The sequence below is a fragment of the Bos grunniens genome, chromosome 8 (assembly GCF_055505025.1).
Source record: "Bos grunniens cultivar Pamir isolate PY7600 chromosome 8, Bosgru_T2T1.0, whole genome shotgun sequence".
Taxonomy (NCBI): domain Eukaryota; kingdom Metazoa; phylum Chordata; class Mammalia; order Artiodactyla; family Bovidae; genus Bos; species Bos grunniens.
This window is the reverse complement of record NC_141172.1, coordinates 83,653,787-83,675,044: the sequence shown is the minus strand read 5'-3', so window position 1 is coordinate 83,675,044 and position 21,258 is coordinate 83,653,787. Positions and strand designations below refer to the sequence as shown.

Below are 21,258 nucleotides of genomic sequence, written 5' to 3'. Positions count from 1 at the left end.
ATACAACAGAATACTACTCACAAATGAAAAGATAGATGAATCTCAAAGGCATTAGGCTAAGGAAAGAAGCCAATCTCAAAAGGTTACACGACTTCACTTATTTGACATTTCATAAAATGAAAAATTGCAGTAATGAAGATCAGAGCAGGTTTTGCCATGTGTTAACAGTATAAGGGAATTTTTGCATTGATGGAAGTGTTTAATATCCTGATTTTAGTGAGTACACAGAAACCATCTAATTGGAATAATACAGAAGGAAAAAATTAAATAAAATTAATGGAGTCCAAGGGACTCCTGTATAACATGTATAACACCACCAAAAGATTTTATAATTATGTTGACAGAGACCCAGAAGAAAAGGAGAAAGAACGTTGATTGAAAAAAATATTTGGAAAAATAATGGCTGAAAACTTGACAAATTAGGTAAAAGATACAAGCTTACAAATTTAAGAAGCTCAGAAAAACCACAGCGAGGATAAACTCAAAGAAATCCACGCTTAAATATATCGTAACCAAACTATTGAAAATTAAAAAGAAAACTTCATGAATCAGTTGGAGGAAAATAGACACATGCCATATTGAGTAACAAAGATTCAAAGAGAATAGATTTCTCAACAGAAACCATGGAGGCCAGAAGGAAGTCAATTCAGATTTCAATATCTAGTGCAAATATTTTTAATAAATGAAGGTATAATAATGATATTCTTAGAAAGAAAATGGAAAGAATTTGTCCAACTCAACCTACTCAAAAGGAAATGATGCTAGAGGGAAACTGGTAATATGAAAAATAAATAAAAACAACCCAAATCATAAAAATCTGCATAGCTATATCAGACTGTTACAATATATTAAAATCTAGAAAACAATAATTGTAATATTATCTGATGGGGTTAAAATGTATGTAGAAGTAAATGATGGCTTTAATATGAAGAGATAGGCATGTAAAGGGACCTATTTAGTACAAAATTTCTATTTGAAGTGGTAAAATATTAATTCTAAGTAGACAGTGATCCCTATATCAACCAGTTATATACATATATATATTATAAACATAATACACATTTAGATATATTATTTTAATATATATATACTTATGTAAGAGATATAGAAAAAAGTCAAATTAAAGTGGAATTTTAAAAAGTATTCAAAGAATCTAGAAAAGATACAGAAGGGAAAAATACAAGAAAAAAACAAAGAGAACAAATACTGCTGGGTAGAGCCCAATCCAAACAGATCAACAATTACCTTAAATGGAAATAAATCAAAGATCTAAGTGTAAAAGGTGAAAATATAAAAATTTCTAAAGATTTTGAAGATAGCCTTCATGACCTGAGGTTAGGCAAAAAGTTTTCCGACATCATATCAAAACATGAGCAAAAAAATAAATAAATAAAGGCAAACTGTGATCTTGAAACCAAAATATTGTGCTCTTTGAAAGATACTGTTAAGAAAATGAAAAGACAAGCTATGGAAATGGGAGAAATATTTAGAAATTTCATATATGATAAAGGACTTGTATACAGGTATGCAGAATATGTAAAGAACTCTCAAAACAATAGTGAGAAACAACCTAAAGAAGCAATAAAAAACAAACAAACAAACAAACGTGCAGGAAAATGAGATTCTACTACACTTCTACTAGAATGGATAAATTTAAAAATACATGCATACGAAGTCCTGGAGACCTTGCAGAGCAATAGGAACTCTCATACATTGCTGGTGGAAACACAAAATGGTAAAAGCCTCTGGAAAATGGCTTGACAATTTCTTAGAACAAACAAACAAAACATGTGCTTATCACATGACCCAACAGTCCAACTCCCAAGTATTCATCCTAGAGCAGAAATCAGTAAATTTTCCTTAAAACATCAGATAGTAAATACATCAAGTTTGCAGACAATGTAGTCTGTATTATAACACTGTAAAATTAATTTACTCTGATATTTTACAATGAAAGCAACTACAGACAATACTTAAGAAATGGACATGACTACATTTCAATAAAACTTTTCTTATAGGTAGCTGGGGACTTCCCTGGTGGTCCAGTGGTTAAGATTCCACACTTCCTGTGCAGGGGGCACAGGTTTGACCTCTGGTTGTGGAACTAAGATCCTGCATGCTGCATGGTGCACAGCCAAATAAAATTGACCTGACTCTTAAAAAAGAATAAGCAAATGGTCTGTGAATCAAAATTTGCCTATCTCTGCCTAAGAGGAATGAAAACTTACACTCGCACAAAACGCTTCACACAAACGTTTAGAGCATCTCTATTCATAATAGCAAAAATCTAGAAACAACCCAAATGTCGGTCAGTGAGTAAATGGATAAACAAACTATGGAATATACATGTAATACAATACTACTCAATAATAAAAAGAAAAAGATATTGATACACACAAAAATATGAATTAATCTCAATGGAATTAGCTTTAGTGAAATAAACTAGTCTCAAAAGTTTACATACCATGTGATTCCACTTGGAAAAGGCTAAATTCTACTGATGAAGAACATACCAAAGATAGTCAGTGCCTAGGAGGAGGAGTAATGGTCATATCTAAAAAGGTCAGCATGAGAGTTTTTTAGTATTATGGAATTGTTCCTTATTCTGATTATAGTGACAGCTTTATGAATTTATATTTGTGCTAAATTGACAATACTTCTATGACAGAAAGTCAATTTTATTGTATGATAATTGAAACATACTAAAAAAATTATGAAAGAAGAGAAAAAAGGAGGGAAGGAAGGAGAGAGGGATGGAGGGATGGAAGAAGGAAGGAAGCAAAAAGGAGAGGAAGAAAGGAAAGACAGAAAAGGAAGAAAGAAAAGAAGAGAAAAGAGAAAAATTATGAAAGAAGTCACACAGAGAACTTTGAGGAAAGACTGGTCCTGACAGTGAGGTTAAAAGATCAGTGAGTGGACAGCTTTAATACATGGTTAGACAATTTGAAACAATAATTATCTACTTTACTGGAATATACAAGTGAGGAGATCACCAAGAATAATTACATGGAAAAGCAATAATTAAAAAAAAGATTATTTTTAAAAAAGATAAGAAAATTTGAAAATCAGACACATAGAACTTTTACAAATGACAAGTACTGTCAGTGAAGTTATAGACTCAATGGATAAGCAAAGAGATTTCCTGGTGGCTCAGTGGTAAAGAATCTGTCTGTCACTGCAGGAGACGAGGGTTCAATTCCTGGGTCCGGCAAGATCCCCTGGAGAATGAAATAGCAACTCACTTCTTTCTGGGAAATCCAGCAAGAACATGGACAGAGGAGCCTGGTGGGCTACAGAGTTGCAAGAGTCAGATATGACTTGTGACTAAACAACAACATGGATAAATGCATATGAAGAGATGCTCAAACATCATTAATTATTAGAGAAATGCAAATCAAAATTGAAAGAGGTACCATCTCACAACAGACAGAATGGCCATCATTAAAAAGTCTACAAATAACAAACCTTAGAGAGGGTGTGGAGAAAAGGGAACCTTCTTACACTGTTGGTGACAATATAAGTTGGTACAGCCACTGTGGAAAACAGCACGGAGGTTCCTCAGAAAACTAAAAATAGAATTACCATATGATCCAACAATCCCATTCCTAGGCATATACTTGGACAAAACTATAATTAAAAAAGATACATGGGGGTTTCCCTGGTGGCTCAGTGGTCAAGAATCTGCCTGCCAATGCAGGAGACATGGGTTTGATCCATTACCTGGGAAGATCCCACATGCCGTGGAGCAGCTAAGCCTGTGTGCCACAACTATTGAGCCTGTGCACTAGAATGGGAGAGCCAAAACTGCCGAAGTTGGTGCACCCTAGAGTCTGTGCTCCACAACAAGAGAGGCCACCATAATGAGAAGCCTGCACACCACAACTAGAGTTGACTGGCATGCCGCAACGAGAAAAGCCCACACAGCAATGAGGACACAGCACAGCCAAAAATAAATAAATGAGAATGCATCTTAAAAAAAAAAAAAAAAGATACATGCACCACTGTGTTCATAGCAGCACTACTCACAATAGCCAAAACATGGAAACAATGTAAATATCAATCAACAGATGAATGGATAAAGATGTGATATACATATACCAGGGAGTACTACTCAGCCACAAAAAATTATGAAATAAGGCCATTTGCAGCAATATGGATGCAATTAGAGATTATCATAATACTAAGTGTAGTAAGGGGAGAAGGCAATGGCACCCTACTCCAGTACTGTTGCCCAGAAAATCCCATGGATGGAGGAGCCTGGTGGGCTGCAGTCCATGGGGTCGCTAAGAGTCAGACACGACTGAGTGACTTCACTTTCACTTTCCACTTTCATGCATTGGAGAAGGAAATGGCAACCCACTCCAGTGTTCTTGCCTGGAGAATCCCATGGACGGAGAAGCCTGGTAGGCTGCAGTCCATGGGGTCGCACAGAGTCGGACATGACTGAAGCGACGCAGCAGCAGCAGCAGCAGCAGCAGCAGCAGCAGCAGCAAGTGTAGTAAGAATGAGAAAGCCAAATACCACATGATATCACTTATATGTGGGAACTAAAATATGGCACAAATGAACCTATCTATAAAACAGAAACAGACTCACAGACGTAACGAACAGCCTGCAGTTGCCAAGTGGGAGGGGGAGGGAAAGGAATGGACTGGGAGTTGGTTAGTAGATGCAAAGAACAAGGACCTAATGCATAGTACAGAGAACTACATTCAATACCCCGTGATAAAGCATAATGGAAAAGAATATAAAAAAGAATGTATATATGTGTATAATGAGTCACTTTGCTGTACAGCAGAGATTGGCTTAACACTGTAAATCAACTATATTTCAATTTTAAAAAAAGACTCAATGGACAGGGGTTTAAGAGCAGATTATGGGAAACTGGGATTGACATACACACTACTATATATAAAATGGGCTTCCCAGGTGATACTAGTGGTAAAGAACCTATCTGCCAATGCAGGAAATGTAAGAGATGTGGGCTTGATCCTTGGGTCAGGAAGATTCCCTGAGGGCAGGGTAACCCACTCTAATATTCTTGCCTGGAGATTCCCATGGACAGAGGAGCCTGGTATTATAAATCAACTACACTCCAATAACTGTTTTTTAAAAAAGACTAGTTAGAAAATTAAGAAATAATTACTGCACCAAAATACATATCTGAGGAACAATCAGAAATAAGCACAAAGATATGAAGGGACAGAAAATATAAAGAGTAAGATAGATACAGAAGATAAAAAGATAGTATGGCCCAAATTCCAGATTGAGAATCAGAGAAAATTAAAACTGAACCACTTCTACAAAAAACATAAAAAGTTGCAGAGAGGGCCATAATCATGGAAAATCTGAATAATCTATAAAATCATAATCTTTCTTGAGCCCATCAAAGATCTGAATCACAAGGCAACCAAATAAATTAACACTTTTCTTCCTCAAAGGAGAAACAGGACACATAAACTATTCACCCTTGGTTAAACAGAGGGGAGGGAAGGAGCCACCATACAAGCGGGTAACAAGAAATTAGCTAAAATTCCAGTGAATTATCAAAGGACAATTGTGGGGTAGATGTCATTTTGGAACAGATGGGAACCCCAGGCACAAAAGGACTCCACCAGAAAGATCATGGCAGGAGCCCAGCAGGAGCTCCCCTCAGTGGCACAGGCACAAAGAGGTGATCAGCTGCTGCTGGGGTTCAAAATGAAGCCAGAACTTTTCTCTGGTAGGAAGCCAAAACTCTAAATTGCTAAAGAAGCAGCAGGAAAGCAATGCAAAAAAAAAATCCCTTTTTTCCAAGGGAGGAATAAAAGTCAAACCCATTTGACCCTGGGGGAAGGGCAGAAAATGCTCAGGTTACATAGAGAAAGATCCATTGCTTTATAAAGAAGGACAGAAATTAAACACCTCTGTTCCATGGGAGGGGTACAAAACCTGTGGGTGCAGGATCCTACATTAAAACCAAGCATAATCCTGTTACCACAGGAGTGTGGGGGTGAGAAGGACAAGGAACACTCTTCCACCCAAGACCAACCCCAGACCCAGGCTGAGTTTGGCTGCACTGGGAAGAGCAGGAAAACTTGTGTTCCCAATCCTCAAGGTGCAGGTCCATAGGATCTGCCCAATACTATGGATGAACCATGGAATATAGATCTCCCTTTGTTCCCACCATGAGCCTAGCACCAAGTAACAAGCATCGACACCTACTGCTGGAGAGTGTCAAGTGCAGGGAGAAACATTCCCCTCTGAGATACAGACGTACAGGAATTACTAAAAGTTGAGAGTGAAGCTAGAATACTGATGAAAACCTTCCAGCTCCCTAAACTCTATTCCAAACATACTGCTGCTGCTGCTAAGTCGCTTCAGTTGTGTCCGACTCTGTGCAACCCCAGAGACGGCAGCCCACCAGGCTCCCCTGTCCTTGGGATTCTCCAGGCAGGAACACTGGAGTGGGTTGCCATTTCCTTCTCCAATGCATGAAAGTGAAAAGTGAAAGTGAAGTCGTTCAGTCGTGTCTGACTCTTAGCGACCCCATGGACTGCAGTCTACCAGGCTCCTCCGTCCATGGGATTTTCCAGGCAAGAGTACTAGAGTGGGGTGCCATTGCCTTCTCCATTCCAAACATAAGGAAGAACGAAATTTGAAGTTGAGTTTGAATTCACTGTTGGAAGAATTTGAAATCTTTAGTGACTAAAGTTAATAAAAGAAATAAAAACCCCAAACCAGCTCAACTGCTGACTACCTTAAATTAAACCCCATACGAACAGACTGATAAGTGAAATGTGCCCATTTCTGAGCATAAATACTATTTGTTTCAGTCTCTACTGAAATGTCCATCAATAGATGGACATTTACTGATGTCCATCAGTCAATAAAAAAATTATGAGACACAGAAATTCAAGAAAAGATGAACTACTGTAGACAATAGTTCATAGTGACAACAATAACATTGTGATAGTAATATTATTATTGTTAGTTAATGGTAACTAATAGTAATAGTTCTGTAGTCACCAGAATTGAACTCAAAGATGACTCAAATGTTGATAATATCAGATATAGGCTTTAAAATGACTATGATTTAAAATCACAGAGAAAGAATAAGAATGGTGGCTGCTAGGGGTTGGGCAAAGAAGGAAATGGGGAGCTCTGGTTTAATGGGTATGGAGTTTCAATTTTACAAGATGAAAAGAGTCATGGAGATGCATGGTGATGATGACTGTATAACATTATGAATGTATTTAATATCACTGAACTGTAGATTTAAATCTGCAAAAGCTCTCTGAATTTTACTAATATCAATGTTCTGCTTTTGATAGTATACTACAATTATATAAGATGCTACCACTCTCAGTCTCCTTATATATGGTTTTTACTGCAACTTCTTGTGAGTCTATAATTATTTCTAAATTCAAAGTTTAAAACATGTAAGAAAGATGAAAATAAGTGTCACAAAATATTTATAATTGTTGAAAGTGCCTAATGGGTTCAGTTCAGTTCAGTTCAGTTGCTCAGTCGTGTCCGAATCTTTGTGACCCCATGAATTACAGCACGCCAGGCCTCCCTGTCCATCACCAACTCCCGGAGTTCACTCAAACTCATGTCCATAGAGTCGGTGATGCCATCCAGCCATCTCTTCCTCTGTCATCCCCTTCTCCTCCTGCCCCCAATCCCTCCCAGCATTACAGTCTTTTCCAATGAATCAACTCTTCGCATGAGGTGGCCAAAGTATTGGAGTTTCAGCTTTAGCATCAGTCCTTCCAAAGAACACCCAGGACTGATCTCCTTTAGAATGGACTGGTTGGATCTCCTTGCAGTCCAAGGGACTCTCAAGAGTCTTCTCCAACACCACAGTTCAAAAGCATCAATTCTTTGGTGCTCAGCTTTCTTCACAGTCCAACTCTCACATCCATACATGACCACTGGAAAAACCATAGCCTTGACTAGATGGACCTTTGTTGCCAAAGTAATGTAGCTGCAGGTTAATTATACTATTATTTTTATAGATCCATGTATCCCTCCACTTCTCAAAAGTTTGAGTCAATCCACTTTACTTTTTATTTTTAAATTATTTATTTAATTATGGGGCTTTCTTGTTAGCTCAACTGGTAAAGAATCTGCCTGCAATGCAGGAGACCCCGGTGCAATTCCTGGGTCAGGAAGATCCCCTGGAAAAGGGAATGGCTACCCACTCCAGTATTCTGGCCTAGAGAATTCCATAAGAGTCGGACACAACAGAGCGACTTTCACTTTCACTTGTCATTTATTTATGGTTGTGCCAGGTGTTCCTTGATATGAAGGCGTTTCTCTAGTTGCAGGGATCAAGGGCTACTCTTCATTGCAGTGTGAAGTATTCTCATTGCAATGGCTTCTCTTGTGGAGTACGGGCTCTAGGGCACATGGGTTTCAGTAGGTGTGATTCCTGGGCCCCGGAGCACACGCTCAATAGTTGTGGTGCACGAGCTTCGCTGCTACACAGTATGTGGGATTTTCCCAAACCAGAACCCATGTCTCTGCTTTGGTAGATTCTTTACCACTGAGCCAGCAAGGAATACTCACACCACTTTACTTCTACCAAAGACCTACATTATTACCTCTTGTTGCTAAACAAAAGAAATCTGAAAAGAATCTTCACTTTTACGAAAAAAGGTGAAAAGTGAAAACAGGATTCAGGGTTTGTTTTGCAGCAAGCCAACATGCACCTTGAGCAGCAAGACTGGTACCATCAAGCTCCTTCCCCAGAAACCACACTCAGCATCTCAGCATCAAACTTTGAACTGTGTCTATGACTATCTGTGCTATATATTGATTTATTCTGCACATCTATTAGCAAAAACTGTCCAGAGGTAACAGCTTCTTTGCTTTACACTATTTTGGCTTACAAAAGGTTTCATAGGAATGCTCTATTTTTGGAAAGCAGTAGGAACCTATATTTGAAAATTTCCGTAATAAACATTAAAGAAAAAAATAACTATGATTAATAGATTAAAAGATCTAGTAAGAAAGCTAGATAATATTCATGAAAAAATGGGGAATTTAAGCAGAGAGAAAAAATTAAGAATCAAATGAAAACACTAGAAATAAAAACAACATTACTTTAGACATGACGAATCCCTTCAGTGAGCTCATTGCAGAACTTGAAGATAACATAATATATCAAATGTTTTAACATATAAGTAATCAGAGTTGGAGAAGAAGAAAGAGAAAAGGACAGTAAAAGTACCTGAAAAGATATGGCTAGAAATGTTCACATAAACACTCTCTAGAAATAGCAGAAACTGTCAAAAAAAAAATTAATAGATATGAAAGCAGCCCCCAAAATGCATGCATACACACAAACAATATAGCAGACTTCTTTTCACAACCTATGTACTCCAGTAGACACTGGAAGGATTTCTTTAAAGACGTGTAAGAAAAATTGTCAATCCAATTGGCAAAGGTCAACAATAAATTCCTGGTTTGCCCTCCCATCTTTCAGTTTTCTAAATCCTTTGCAGGATCCTTCAAATCTATTCAACATACATTTTAGAATTCTTCAAGGTTCAGTTTCAGTCCTTTCCCTATTTTCTATATTCTCTCCACAGGCAATCTCATTCTTGCTCAAAGTTTTAACTTTACCCACTGGTGGAAAACCCCAGTGTTTATATCTACTACTTACATCTCTTTTTAGCTGCCTACTTCTTATTTTTACTTTAGTGTTTCAAAGGCACTTATGTTCAACATGTCCAAACTGAAGCCACAATCTCATTTGACATGCTCTTCTTGCAACTCTTCCTATCTCAACAAATGCAGTCACCATCATCAAGGAATTATCATTTGTCAGTGATTCCTGACCCCTCTTTTTCAACCAATATCATGCCTATTCAATGGTGCTTCCTAAATATACCCCATCTACCCAGTCCTCTACCTCAGCCACCATTAGTCTAGTCCAAACTACAAATTTCTGTTTCCCTGAACTGTTTTAATGGGCTAGTCACCGATCCTCCTGTATCCAATTTTGCACCCCTTAAATCCCTTCTCCCTGCAACATCAACAACAATCCTTTCCGAGATGTCAAAATTTTGCCTCGCTTAGGCTCTGTTTAAAATCTTTCCATACCTTCACATTTGTCATAGGACTATGGTCAAGCTCCAAAATCCATAATGTGGACCTTACATACATTGCTGACTGTATCTTATCCAACACTCCCCCAGTCACTCTGCCCTCCTGTCAGTTGCTAACAGATGTCATGTTCCCCCTTAAATTCCCTGGTGGCTCAGAGGGTAAAGCGTCTGCCTACAGTGCGGGAGACCTGGGTTCGATCCCTTGGTCAGGAAGATTCTCTGGAGAAGGAAATGGCGACCCACTCCTGTACTCTTGCCTGGAAAATCCCATGGATGGAGGAGCATAGCAGGCCACAGTCCATGGGGTCGCAAAGAGTCGGACACGACTGAGCAACTTCACTTCACTTCACTTCCCCCTTAGCACAGTGCCTATGTATCAGGACCAAAACCGGTGTTATGCTTTTAGAGGCATTTTGATATTTACTTATCAAGAAAAAGAACAGGTAAACTTAAAATTGTAAGCTGAAAGAAATATCTTTATAAAAATAAGTAAATATCTTACCTAGACACAAATTCACTTAATTCTGAATATTCCGTAGGCTCCATTATTATGCTGAGGTCAGTAATAACAGAAGATAAACTCTCTTTATCCTAAAATAAGAACAAAAAAAAAAGCTTTTTTTTTTTTTTATCAAAGCACAGTCAACTTTTAAATAAGGAGAAAAAACTACTTTTCAAAATACGCCAAATGAAATGTCACTAAGTTATAGGAAAAGTAACCAATAAAAAGTACTGCAAATATGGGTTACTTAAAAAAAATTTTTTTACTGGGGTACAGTTGGTTTATAATGTTGTGCTAATTTCAAATGCACAGCAAAGTGAATCAGTTATACATACACAGACATCCACAGTCTTTTTTTTTAAGATTCTTTCCCCATATAGATCATTACAGAGTACTGAGTAGAATTCCCTGTGCTATAGCCCTTATTAGTTATCCATTTTATATGTAAAATGTCTATACATGTCAAAAAGCTGGCTTAAAATTCAACATTCAAAAAACTAAGATCATGGCATCTGATCCTGTCACTTCATGGCAAATAGACAGGGAAAAAATGGAAATACTGAAAGACTTTATTTTCTTGGGCCCCAAAATCACTGTGGACAGTGACTGCAGCCATGAAATTAAAGGACACTTGTTCCTTGGAAGAAAAGTTATGACTAATCTAGACAGCATAAACAGTGTATTAAAAAGTAGAGATATCCTTTGCTAACAAAGGTCCATATAGCCAAAGCTATGTTTTTTTCAGTAGTCATGTATGGATGTGAGAGCTGGACCATAAAAGAGGCTGAGTGCTGAAGAATTGATGCTTTCAAACGGTTGTGCTGGAGAAGACTAAGAGTCCCTTGGACAGCAAGGAGATTAAACCAGTCAATCTTTAAGGAAATCAATCCTGAATACTTTTTGGAAGGATTGATGCTGAAGTAGGAGTTCCAATTCTTTGGCCACCTGATGCAAAGAGCCGACTCGTTGGAAAAAACCCTGATGCTGGCAAAGACTGAGGGCAGAAGAAGGCGACAGAGAATGAGATGGTTGGATGGTATCACTGACTCAATGGACATGTGTTTGAGCAAACTTTGGGAGACAGTGAAGGACAGAGAAGCCTAGTGTGCAGTCCATGGGGCCACAAAGAGTTGGACACAACTTAGTGACTAAACAACAACATGTCAATCCCAATCTTCTAATTTATCCCTTTTCCCCTTCCTCTTATTAACCATAAGTTTGTTTTTTACATCTGTGACTCTATTTATGTTTTTAAAATAATTTCATTTGTACCTTTTTTTTTTAAGATTCCACACATAAGTGATACACATTTGTCTTTCTCTATCTGATTTCACTCAGTATGACAATCTCTAGGTCCATCTATGTGGCTGCAAATGACATTATTCCTCCTTTTTATGGCTGAGTAATGTTCCATTGTACCGCATCTTCTTGATCCATTCTTCTGTCAATGGACACTGAAGTTGCTTCCATGTCCTGGTTATTGTAATCAGTGCTGCAATGAACACCAGGGTACATTATCCTTTGAAAGATACCACTCTAATGGCAGAAAGCGAAGAGGAACTAAACAGACTCTTGCTGAGGGTTAATGCTGCTGCTGCTAAGTCACTTCAGTTGTGTCCGACTCTGTGCTATCCCATAGATGGCAGCCCAATAGGCTCTCCCGTCCCTGGGATTCTCCAGGCAAGAATACTGGAGTGGGTTGCCATTTCTTTCTCCAATGCAGGAAAGTGAAAAGTGACAGTGAAGTTGCTCAGTTGTGTCCTCGTGTCCAACTCTTAGTGACCCCATGGACTGCAGCCTACCAGGCTCCTCCGCCCATGGGATTTTCCAGGCAAGAGTACTGGATTGGGTTGCCTTCTCTGAGGGTTAATAAGGAGAGTGAAAAAGCTGGCTTAAGATCCAGCATGCAAAAAAGTAAGATCATGGCATTCCATCCTCTCACTTCATGGTAAACAGATGGGGAAAAAGTGGAAACAGTGAAACAACAAAGAGTTGGACACAATTTAGTGACTGAACAATAAAAACTCCTTTCAAACCACGTTTTTATTCAGACTTATTCCCACCAATGGGATTGACAGCTCTATTTTTAGTCTTTTAAGGAAGCTCCATACTATTCTCCGTAACGGTTGTACTGATTTACGTTCCCACAAACAGTGTGAGAGGGTTCCCTTTCTCCACCCACTCTAGCATTTGGTTTTTGTAGATTTTTTGGTGATGGGTATTCTGACCATCACCAGAATCATCCATGAGGTGATACCTCATTGCAGTTTTGATTGTATTTTTCTAACAATTAGTGATGTTGAACATCTTTTCATATGCCTCTTGCTATCTCTATGTCTTCTTGGGAGAAATGTCTATTTGGATCTTCTGCCCATTTCTTGATTGGGTTGTTCATTGTTTTGGTATTGAGTTGTATGAGCTGTATGTTTATTTCGGAGAGTGATCCCTTGCCAGTTGCTTCATTGGCAAATATTTTCTCCCATTCTGTGGGTTGTCTTTTCGTTTATGATTTTCTTCACTGTGCAAAAGGGTTACTTCCTTTTAAAAAATATTATTTATTTATTTGGCTGTACTGGGTCTTCATTGCTGTATGGGCTTTCTCTCTAGTTGCAGTAAGTGGGGGCACAGGTTTCTCACTGAGTTGGCTTCTCTTGCTGCAGAGCACAGGCTCTAGAACATTCATGCTATAGTAATTGTGGCACATGGGCTCAGCAGTTGTGGCTCCTGGGCTCTAGAGCACAGACTCAGTAGTTGTGGTATAAATCTTAGCTGTCCCGCAGCATGTGGCATCTTCCCAGACCAGGGATCAACCCTGTGTCCCCTGCATTAGCAGGCAGATTCTTTACCACTGAACCACTAGGGAAGATCTGGGTTATTTCTTAAAAGAATGCCTCAGATCCTCACTCCAAACCTAAACAAAATGAAAATAAACAAATGGGACCTAATCAACCTTAAAAGCTTCTGCACATCAAAGGAAACTATTAGCAAGGTGAAAAGACAGCCTTCAGAATGGGAGAAAATAATAGCAAATGAAACAACTGACAAACAACTAATCTCAAAAATATACAAGCAACTCCTACAGCTCAACTCCAGAAAAATAAACGACCCAATCAAAAAATGGGCCAAAGAACTAAATAGACATTTCTCCAAAGAAGACATACAGATGGCTAACAAACACATGAAAAGATGCTCAACATCACTCGTTATCAGAGAAATGCAAATCAAAACCACTATGAGGTACCATTTCACACCAGTCAGAATGGCTGCTATCCAAAAGTCTACAAATAATAAATGCTGGAGAGGGTGTGGAGAAAAGGGAACCCTCTTACACTGTTGGTGGGAATGCAAACTAGTACAGCCACTATGGAGAACAGTGTGGAGATTCCTTAAAAAACTGGAAATAGAACTGCCTTATGATCCAGCAATCCCACTGCTGGGCATACACACTGAGGAAACCAGAAGGGAAAGAGACACGTGTACCCCAATGTTCATCGCAGCACTGTTTATAATAGCCAGGACATGGAAGCAACCTAGATGTCCTTCAGCAGATGAATGGATAAGAAAGCTGTGGTACATATACACAATGGAGTATTACTCAGCCATTAAAAAGAATACATTTGAATCAGTTCTAATGAGGTGGATGAAACTGGAGCCTATTATACAGAGTGAAGTAAGCCAGAAGGAAAAACATAAATACAGTATACTAACGCATATATATGGAATTTAGAAAGATGGTAACAATAACCCGGTGTACGAGACAGCAAAAGACACACTGATGTATAGAACAGTCTTATGGACTCTGTGGGAGAGGGAGAGGGTGGGAGGATTTGGGAGAATGGCATTGAAACATGTAAAATATCATGTAAGAAACGAGTTGCCAGTCCAGGTTCGATGCATGATACTGGATGCTTGGGGCTGGTGCACTGGGACGACCCAGAGGGATGGTATGGGGAGGGAGTGGGGAGGAGGGTTCAGGATGGGGAACACATGTATACCTGTGGCGGATTCATTTTGATATTTGGCAAAACTAATACAATTATGTAAAGTTTAAAAATAAAATAAAATTAGGAAAAAATAAAAAAATAAAAATAAAAAATAAAAAAAAAAGAAAATGAACACTGAGTGAATTACTTACTTCAATGTAAACACTGAAGCCATAAAATATGAGGAAGAAATATAGACATTTAACCGATTACTGAGTGAGAAAGAACTTTCTAAGTAAACAGCAACAACAAAATAGCAAATATGATTACATAAAAATACAAACTATTGCTATAAAATGACATAACTAAAAGAAAAGTAATAAACAAGGAAAATTTGTTCTATAAACATGACAAGGAGATATGAAAACTTAAAAGAAAAAGGCAAAGAACATGAACTAAAAACTTATAGGTAAATGACAAGTTACATGGAAAAAAAAAGTTCACTCTGACAGGATAAATGTAAATATAAAACAATGAGATGACATGTTAATCTATAACATCATTTTGATAATGCATAACTTAAAAAGTTTATACTCTCTGCCTCAGCAATTTGAATTCTAATATATCATTGACTCTTTGCAACCCCATGGAGTGTAGCCCACCAGGTTTCTCTGTCCATGGGATTTTCCAGGCAAGAATACCGAAGTGGGTTGCTATTTCCTCCTCCAGGGGATCGTCCCAACCCAGAGATCGAACCCCAGTCTCCTGCATTGCAGGCAGATCTTTACCATCTACACCAATTTGTACTTTAAAGAAATATGAAATGAAGACAAAGCCTAACAGCTCCTTACTACAAAAATCTAAAACAACACTATATACAATAATGAGGATTGTTAAATAAACTGTTAAATATTTTAAGGTGCAAAATAAAGGTTTTCTTCTTTAGTAAATTTTCTCATGCTATATATTTACCTATCATTTCTGTTTCATTTTTTTGGTTGTTTTTTGGAAAAAAATCACACAAATCTTCATTTTGTTTTCCAGATTTTTCTTTTCAGTTGCACTTGTGGTTTTTCTCAAGCCTATCCTCCATATTCTATTCCTGCTGCTGCTGCTGCTAAATCGCTTCAGTCGTGTCCAACTCTGTGCAACCTCATAGACAGTAGCCCACCAGGCTCCCCCATCCCTGGGATCCTCCAGGCAAGAATAGTGGAGTGGGTTGCCATTTCCTTCTCCAATGCATGAAAGTGAAAAGTGAAAGTGAAGTCGCTCAGTCGTGTCCGACTCTATGCGACCCCATGGACTGCAGCCCACCAGGCTCCTCTGTCCATGGGATTCGCCAAGCAAGGGTACTGGAGTGGGTTGCCATTGCCTTCTCCTATATTCTACTCCTAGCTACTCCTAATTTAGCTTTCAGCACTATAATCATTTTATTCTTTCTTCCTTTCTTTCTCTCAGCTGTCTCCCTTTTATTCAGTTTTCTTTGAATGTTTTCATTTGAGAATGTAAACAGTTACAATATAGCATGTTCTTGCATTTCCTGGATTCATTCTTTCAAAGAGACTTTAACTCCATTTTCTAATTCCTTTCATGGCAAGAATCCTAAATGATGATGAACAAACTCTGTACCATCTTTGTGCTGTGTACTCTGTGGATCTTTTTTGTTTACAGGAGTAGATCCAGCAATTTCTGCTATTTCCTAAGGATACAGGATGAGCAGATAAATGACTGACTCTTCCCCATTTGTCTGGGTGTATCTGACTTTTCAGTATTTTCAGCTGCTGGAGAAATGGGTATTAATGGCTTGTAATCTTTGTTTAGTTTTTCAGCTGCTCAAGAATATAGTGGGAATTATTAGGAGCAGCTGTAGTTAAAGAAGACTGTGGGCCTCTACTACCACATCTAATCAGAAACAAATTTCCAGAATACTCTTACAACTCAATAATAAAAAGACAAATAACCCAATTAAACACTGGGCAATGGATCTCAACATACATTTCATCAAAGATGATAATACAAATGGCCAATAAACTTATGAAAAAATGCTCAACATACTAGTCATATCTGGTACTTCCATCTGACCCAGTAATTTTCTGGTGCTGGTGGTTTAGTCGCAAAGTTGTGTCCAACTCTTGTGATTCTAAGGGCTGTAGCCCACCAGTCTCCTCTGTCCACGGGGTTTCAAGGCTAGAATACTCAAGTGAGTTGCTATTTCCTTCTCCAGGGAATTTTCTCAACCCAAGGATTGAACCCAAGTCTTCTGCATTGCAGGTGGTCTCCTGCTTAGCAGGTGTATTCTTTACCATTGAGCAACCAAGGAAGCCCCATAGTAATTCTCTACCTAGATATACACAAGAGAAATGAAAAATATGTCCACCGAAAAACCTATACATGAGTAGTTTCAGAAGTGTTATCCATAGCAGCCAAAAGGAAAAAACAAGCTGCCAAATGTTTCTTAGCTGATGAATGAAGAAACAAAATGTGATATATCCTCACAGCACAGCTAGAAAAAAAGAATGAAGTAACAATACATGTGATAACATGAATGAATGAATCCTGAAAATAGTGGTGCTAAGTAAAAGAAATTGGTCAAAAAAAGACCAAAAATTATGTAACTCCATTTTTTATGAAATGCCCAGAATAGGCACATCTATAGAGACAGAAGATATATGGATAAGTCAGGTTTGGGCAGAAGAAGGGCAAATGAGGGGTGAAAAAGAGCATGAAGTTTCTCTTTGAGGTAATAAAGTTCTAAACTGGACACGGTGATGGTTGCACAAATCTGAACAGATTAAAAACTGCTGAATGTATACCTTAAATGGATAAATTATATGTTATGTGAACTACATCTCATATAAAGCTATGATAACCCACACAGACAAAAGAAAAAGAAAGGAAAGAAAAAATCTCAGAGGAATATCTTGTCTTTGTTTGAGTATGTGTGTGTATGTTGGATTTTGGCCTTTTACCCATTAGAATAGGCAAATTATCTTGTCATTATAAAGCCTATGATTTACATGTTTTGGATATTAATACCTTATTAGATATGATTTGCAACTATTTTCTCCCATTCAGTCTTGTCATTTTGTTGATGGTTTCCTTTGTTGTGCAGAAACTTTTTAGTTTCATATAGTTCCACTTGTTTATTTTTGCATTTGGTGTCAAATCTAAAAAGTCATTGTCAGAGTGATGTCAAGAGGCTTACCACCTATGTTTTCTTCTAGCATTTTTATGGTCTCAGGTCTTACATTCAAATTTATAATCTATTTTGAGTTAATATTGTTAATTGTTAATTAGAGTTAGGTTTTGTGTATGATGTAAGAGTGGTCCAGTTTCATTCTTTGGCATGTGGCTATCCAGTTTTCCCAACACCATTTATTGAAGAAACTATCCTTTCCCCATTCTATAGTCTTGGCTCTTTTGACATAAAAGTGAAAGTCACTCAGTTGTGTCTGACTCTTTGAGACCCCATGGACTCTATAGTCCATGGAATTCTCCAGGCCAGAATACTGGAGTGGGTAGCCTTTCCCTTCTCCAGGGGATCTTCCCAACTCAGGAATCGAAACCAGGTCTCCCTCATTGCAGGCGATTCCTTACTAGCTGAGCCACCAAGGAAGCTCAAGAATACTGGAGTTGGTAGCCTATCCCTTTTTCAGTGGATCTTTCCGACCCAGGAATTGAACCGGGGTCTCCTGCATTGTGAAGAAGAAGGCGGCTTCTTCACCAACTGAGTTATCAGGTAAGCAGACATAAATTAACTCATATGTATGAGTTTATTTCTTGGATTCTTTATTCTGTTCTATTGACATATGCGTCCACTTTATGCCAAGACAATATTGATTAGATCTCTATAGCTTTGTAATACAATTTGAAATCAAGATGTGTAATGGTTCCAGGTTTGTTCTTTCCCAAGACTGCTTTGGCTATTTGAGATATTTTGTGCTTCCAAACAAATTGTAGGAGTTTCTTCTAGTTCTGTGAAGAACACATCGGAACTCTGGTAGGCATTGTACTGAATCTGTATATAGCTTTCGGCTGTGTGGACATTTTAACAATGTTAATTCTTCCTATCTACAAGCATGGAATATCTTTCTATTTACTTCTGTTCTAAACTTCTTTCATCAATATCATAGCTTTCTGTGCATAGGCTTTTCATCTCCTTGGTTAAACTTATTGTAGGTATTTTATTCTTTGTGATGCTATTGTAAATGAAATTGTTTTCTTAATTTCTCTGGTAGCTATTATCGTATAGAAATGCAACAGATTAATTGATTTTGTATCCCACAACTTAACTAAATTTGTTCATTTATTCTAACAGTTTTTTGGTGGGGAGGAAGCCTTTAGGGTTTTCTATAAATAACAACATATATCACCTATGAACAGTGACATTGTTACTTCTTATCTGATTTGGATGCCTTTCATTATTATTTAAATTTATTTATTTATTGGCTGCATTGGGTCTTCATTACCGCGTGTGGACTTTCTCTAGTTGCAGCAAGTGGGGGCTATTCTCTAGTTGTGTTGTGTGGTCTTCTCATTGAAGTGACTCCTCCTGCTGCAGAGCACCGGCTCTAGGGTACATGGGCTCAGTAGTTTTGGCTCATGGGTTTAGTTGTTCTGTGGCATATGGAATCTTCCTGAACCAAGGACAGAACCTGTGTCCACTACAGGTGGATTCTTACCCACTGTGCCACTAGCAAAGTCCTTTTTTAAAAAAATATAACCGATCTGGCTATGACTTCCAATACTGTGTTGGGTAAACATGGCAAGAGTAGGCATCCTTTGTCTTATCTGAGATCTTACTGCTAAGTTACTTCAGTCATGTCTGATTCTTTGCGGCCCCACAGATGGTAGCCCCACCAGGCTTCTCTGTCCATGGGATTCTCTAGGCAAGAATACTGGAGTGGCTTGCCATTTCTTACTCCAGTGAGATATTACAGGAAGAGTTATTTTCACTGTTGAGCTTACCATATTTATCCTTTATTATTTTGAGGTATATCCCCTCTATACTCACTTTGTTGAAATGATTAAATGGTTAAATTTGCTAAATGGTTGTTGACTTTAATCAAATGCTTTTTTTGCATGTATTGAGATAATCATATTTTTTATCCTTATTTTTCTGTTAATGTGATACACACATCAATTGATTTGCAAATTTTTAACAATTTCTGCAACCCTGAAATAAATTTCACTTGATCATCATGTATGATCCTTTTAATGCATTGTTGAATTTAGTTTGTTAATATTTTATTAATGATTTTTGCATCTATGTTCACCAGGGACATTGGGTTATAATTTTCTTCCTTGTGCCCTTGTCTGTTTGGGGTATCAGGGTAATGCTGGCCTTATACAGTGAGTTCAAAGTGCTCTTCCTCTGCTTTTTGGAATAGTTTTAGAACCACTGGTATTAATTCTTTAAATGTTTGGTACAGTTATCAGTGAAACCATCTGGTCCTGGATTTTAGTTAGTTGGGAGGTTTTAAATTACTGATTCAATCTATTAGTAATTAGTCTGTTCAGATTTTCTATTTCTTCCTGATTCAGCCTTGGAAGGTTGTTTTTAGCTGTTTATCCATTTGTTGGTGCATAACTGTTCATAGTAGTCTCTTATGATCCTATGTATTCCTGTGGTAGCAGCTGTAATGACTCCTCTTTCATTTCTGATTTTTTTAAGTCTTTTTTCTTTTTCTTGGTGAGTCTAACTCAATGTTTATTCAGTTTTGACTATCTTTTCAAATTACCGGCTCTTAGTTTCATTGTGGAGAAGGCAATGGCACCCACTCCAGGACTCTTGCCTGGAAAATCCCATGGACAGAGGAGCCTGGAAGGCTGCAGTCCATAGGGTCGCTGAGGGTCGGACACGACTGAGCGATTTCACTTTCACTTTTCACTTTCATGCATTGGAGAAGGAAATGGCAACCCACTCCAGTGTTCTTGCCTGGAGAATCCCAGGGACAGGGGAGCCTGGTGGGCTGCTCTCTATGGGGTTGCACAGAGTCGGACACGACTGAAGTGACTTAGCGGCAGTTTCACTGATCTTTTCTAATGTCTTTTTAGTTTCTATTTCATTTGTTTCTGCTCTGATCTATGTTCAGAGTTTTCCTTGTTTTGGCCATACCACATGGCTTGTGGGGTATTAGTTCCCAGGGATCAAACACAGGCCCTCTGCAGTGAGAGTGCAGAGTCCTAACCACTAGACCGCCAGGCAATTCTGCTGATCTATGTTATTTATTCCCTTCCTTCTGTTATCTTTGGGTTTCATATCTTTAATTTGATACTGGAATATAGCTGATTAACAATGTTGTGATATTTTCAGGTAGAGAGCAAAGGGACTCAGCCATACTCCCAGAAATAATTATTGTAGTTAGTTGTTTTTACTTTTTTCTTTTGACCTTCATAGTAGCTTTGTAAGTGATTAATTCACTACCTATCCGGACCTGCGGCAGTCCATGGGGTTGCAAAGAATCGAACACAACTTAGCAACTGAACAACAAAACTTAGCAACTGAACAACAAAACTTATATATTTACATTTACCAGTGAGACTTATACTTTCGTGTTTTCCTGTTACCAATTTACTGACCTTTTCAGCTTAAAGAAATCCCTTTAACATTTCTCTTAAGGCTGGTTTAGTGGTGATAAACTCCTTCAGCTTTTGCTTATCTGCAAAACTCTTTTATCTCTCCTTCAATTCTGAATCATAACTTTGCCAAGTTTAATCTTGGTTGGAAATTATT

General features: G+C 38.1%; 1 protein-coding gene across 7 annotated transcripts in view; it reads right to left on the bottom strand.

The window, feature by feature from the left end:
* Nucleotides 1-21,258, bottom strand: part of CENPP (centromere protein P) — a 237,025-nt gene that overhangs the window by 188,939 nt on the left and 26,828 nt on the right. For all 7 annotated transcript variants that reach the window (XR_015131933.1, XM_086315606.1, XM_086315611.1 and 4 more), the window contains exon 4: nt 10,600-10,688. Coding sequence is in view for 6 of the 7 variants with exons in the window: in XM_086315606.1 (XP_086171732.1) it covers nt 10,600-10,688 (89 nt within the window). In the remaining variant the exon portion in view is untranslated. The remainder of the gene's footprint in view (nt 1-10,599; nt 10,689-21,258) is intronic.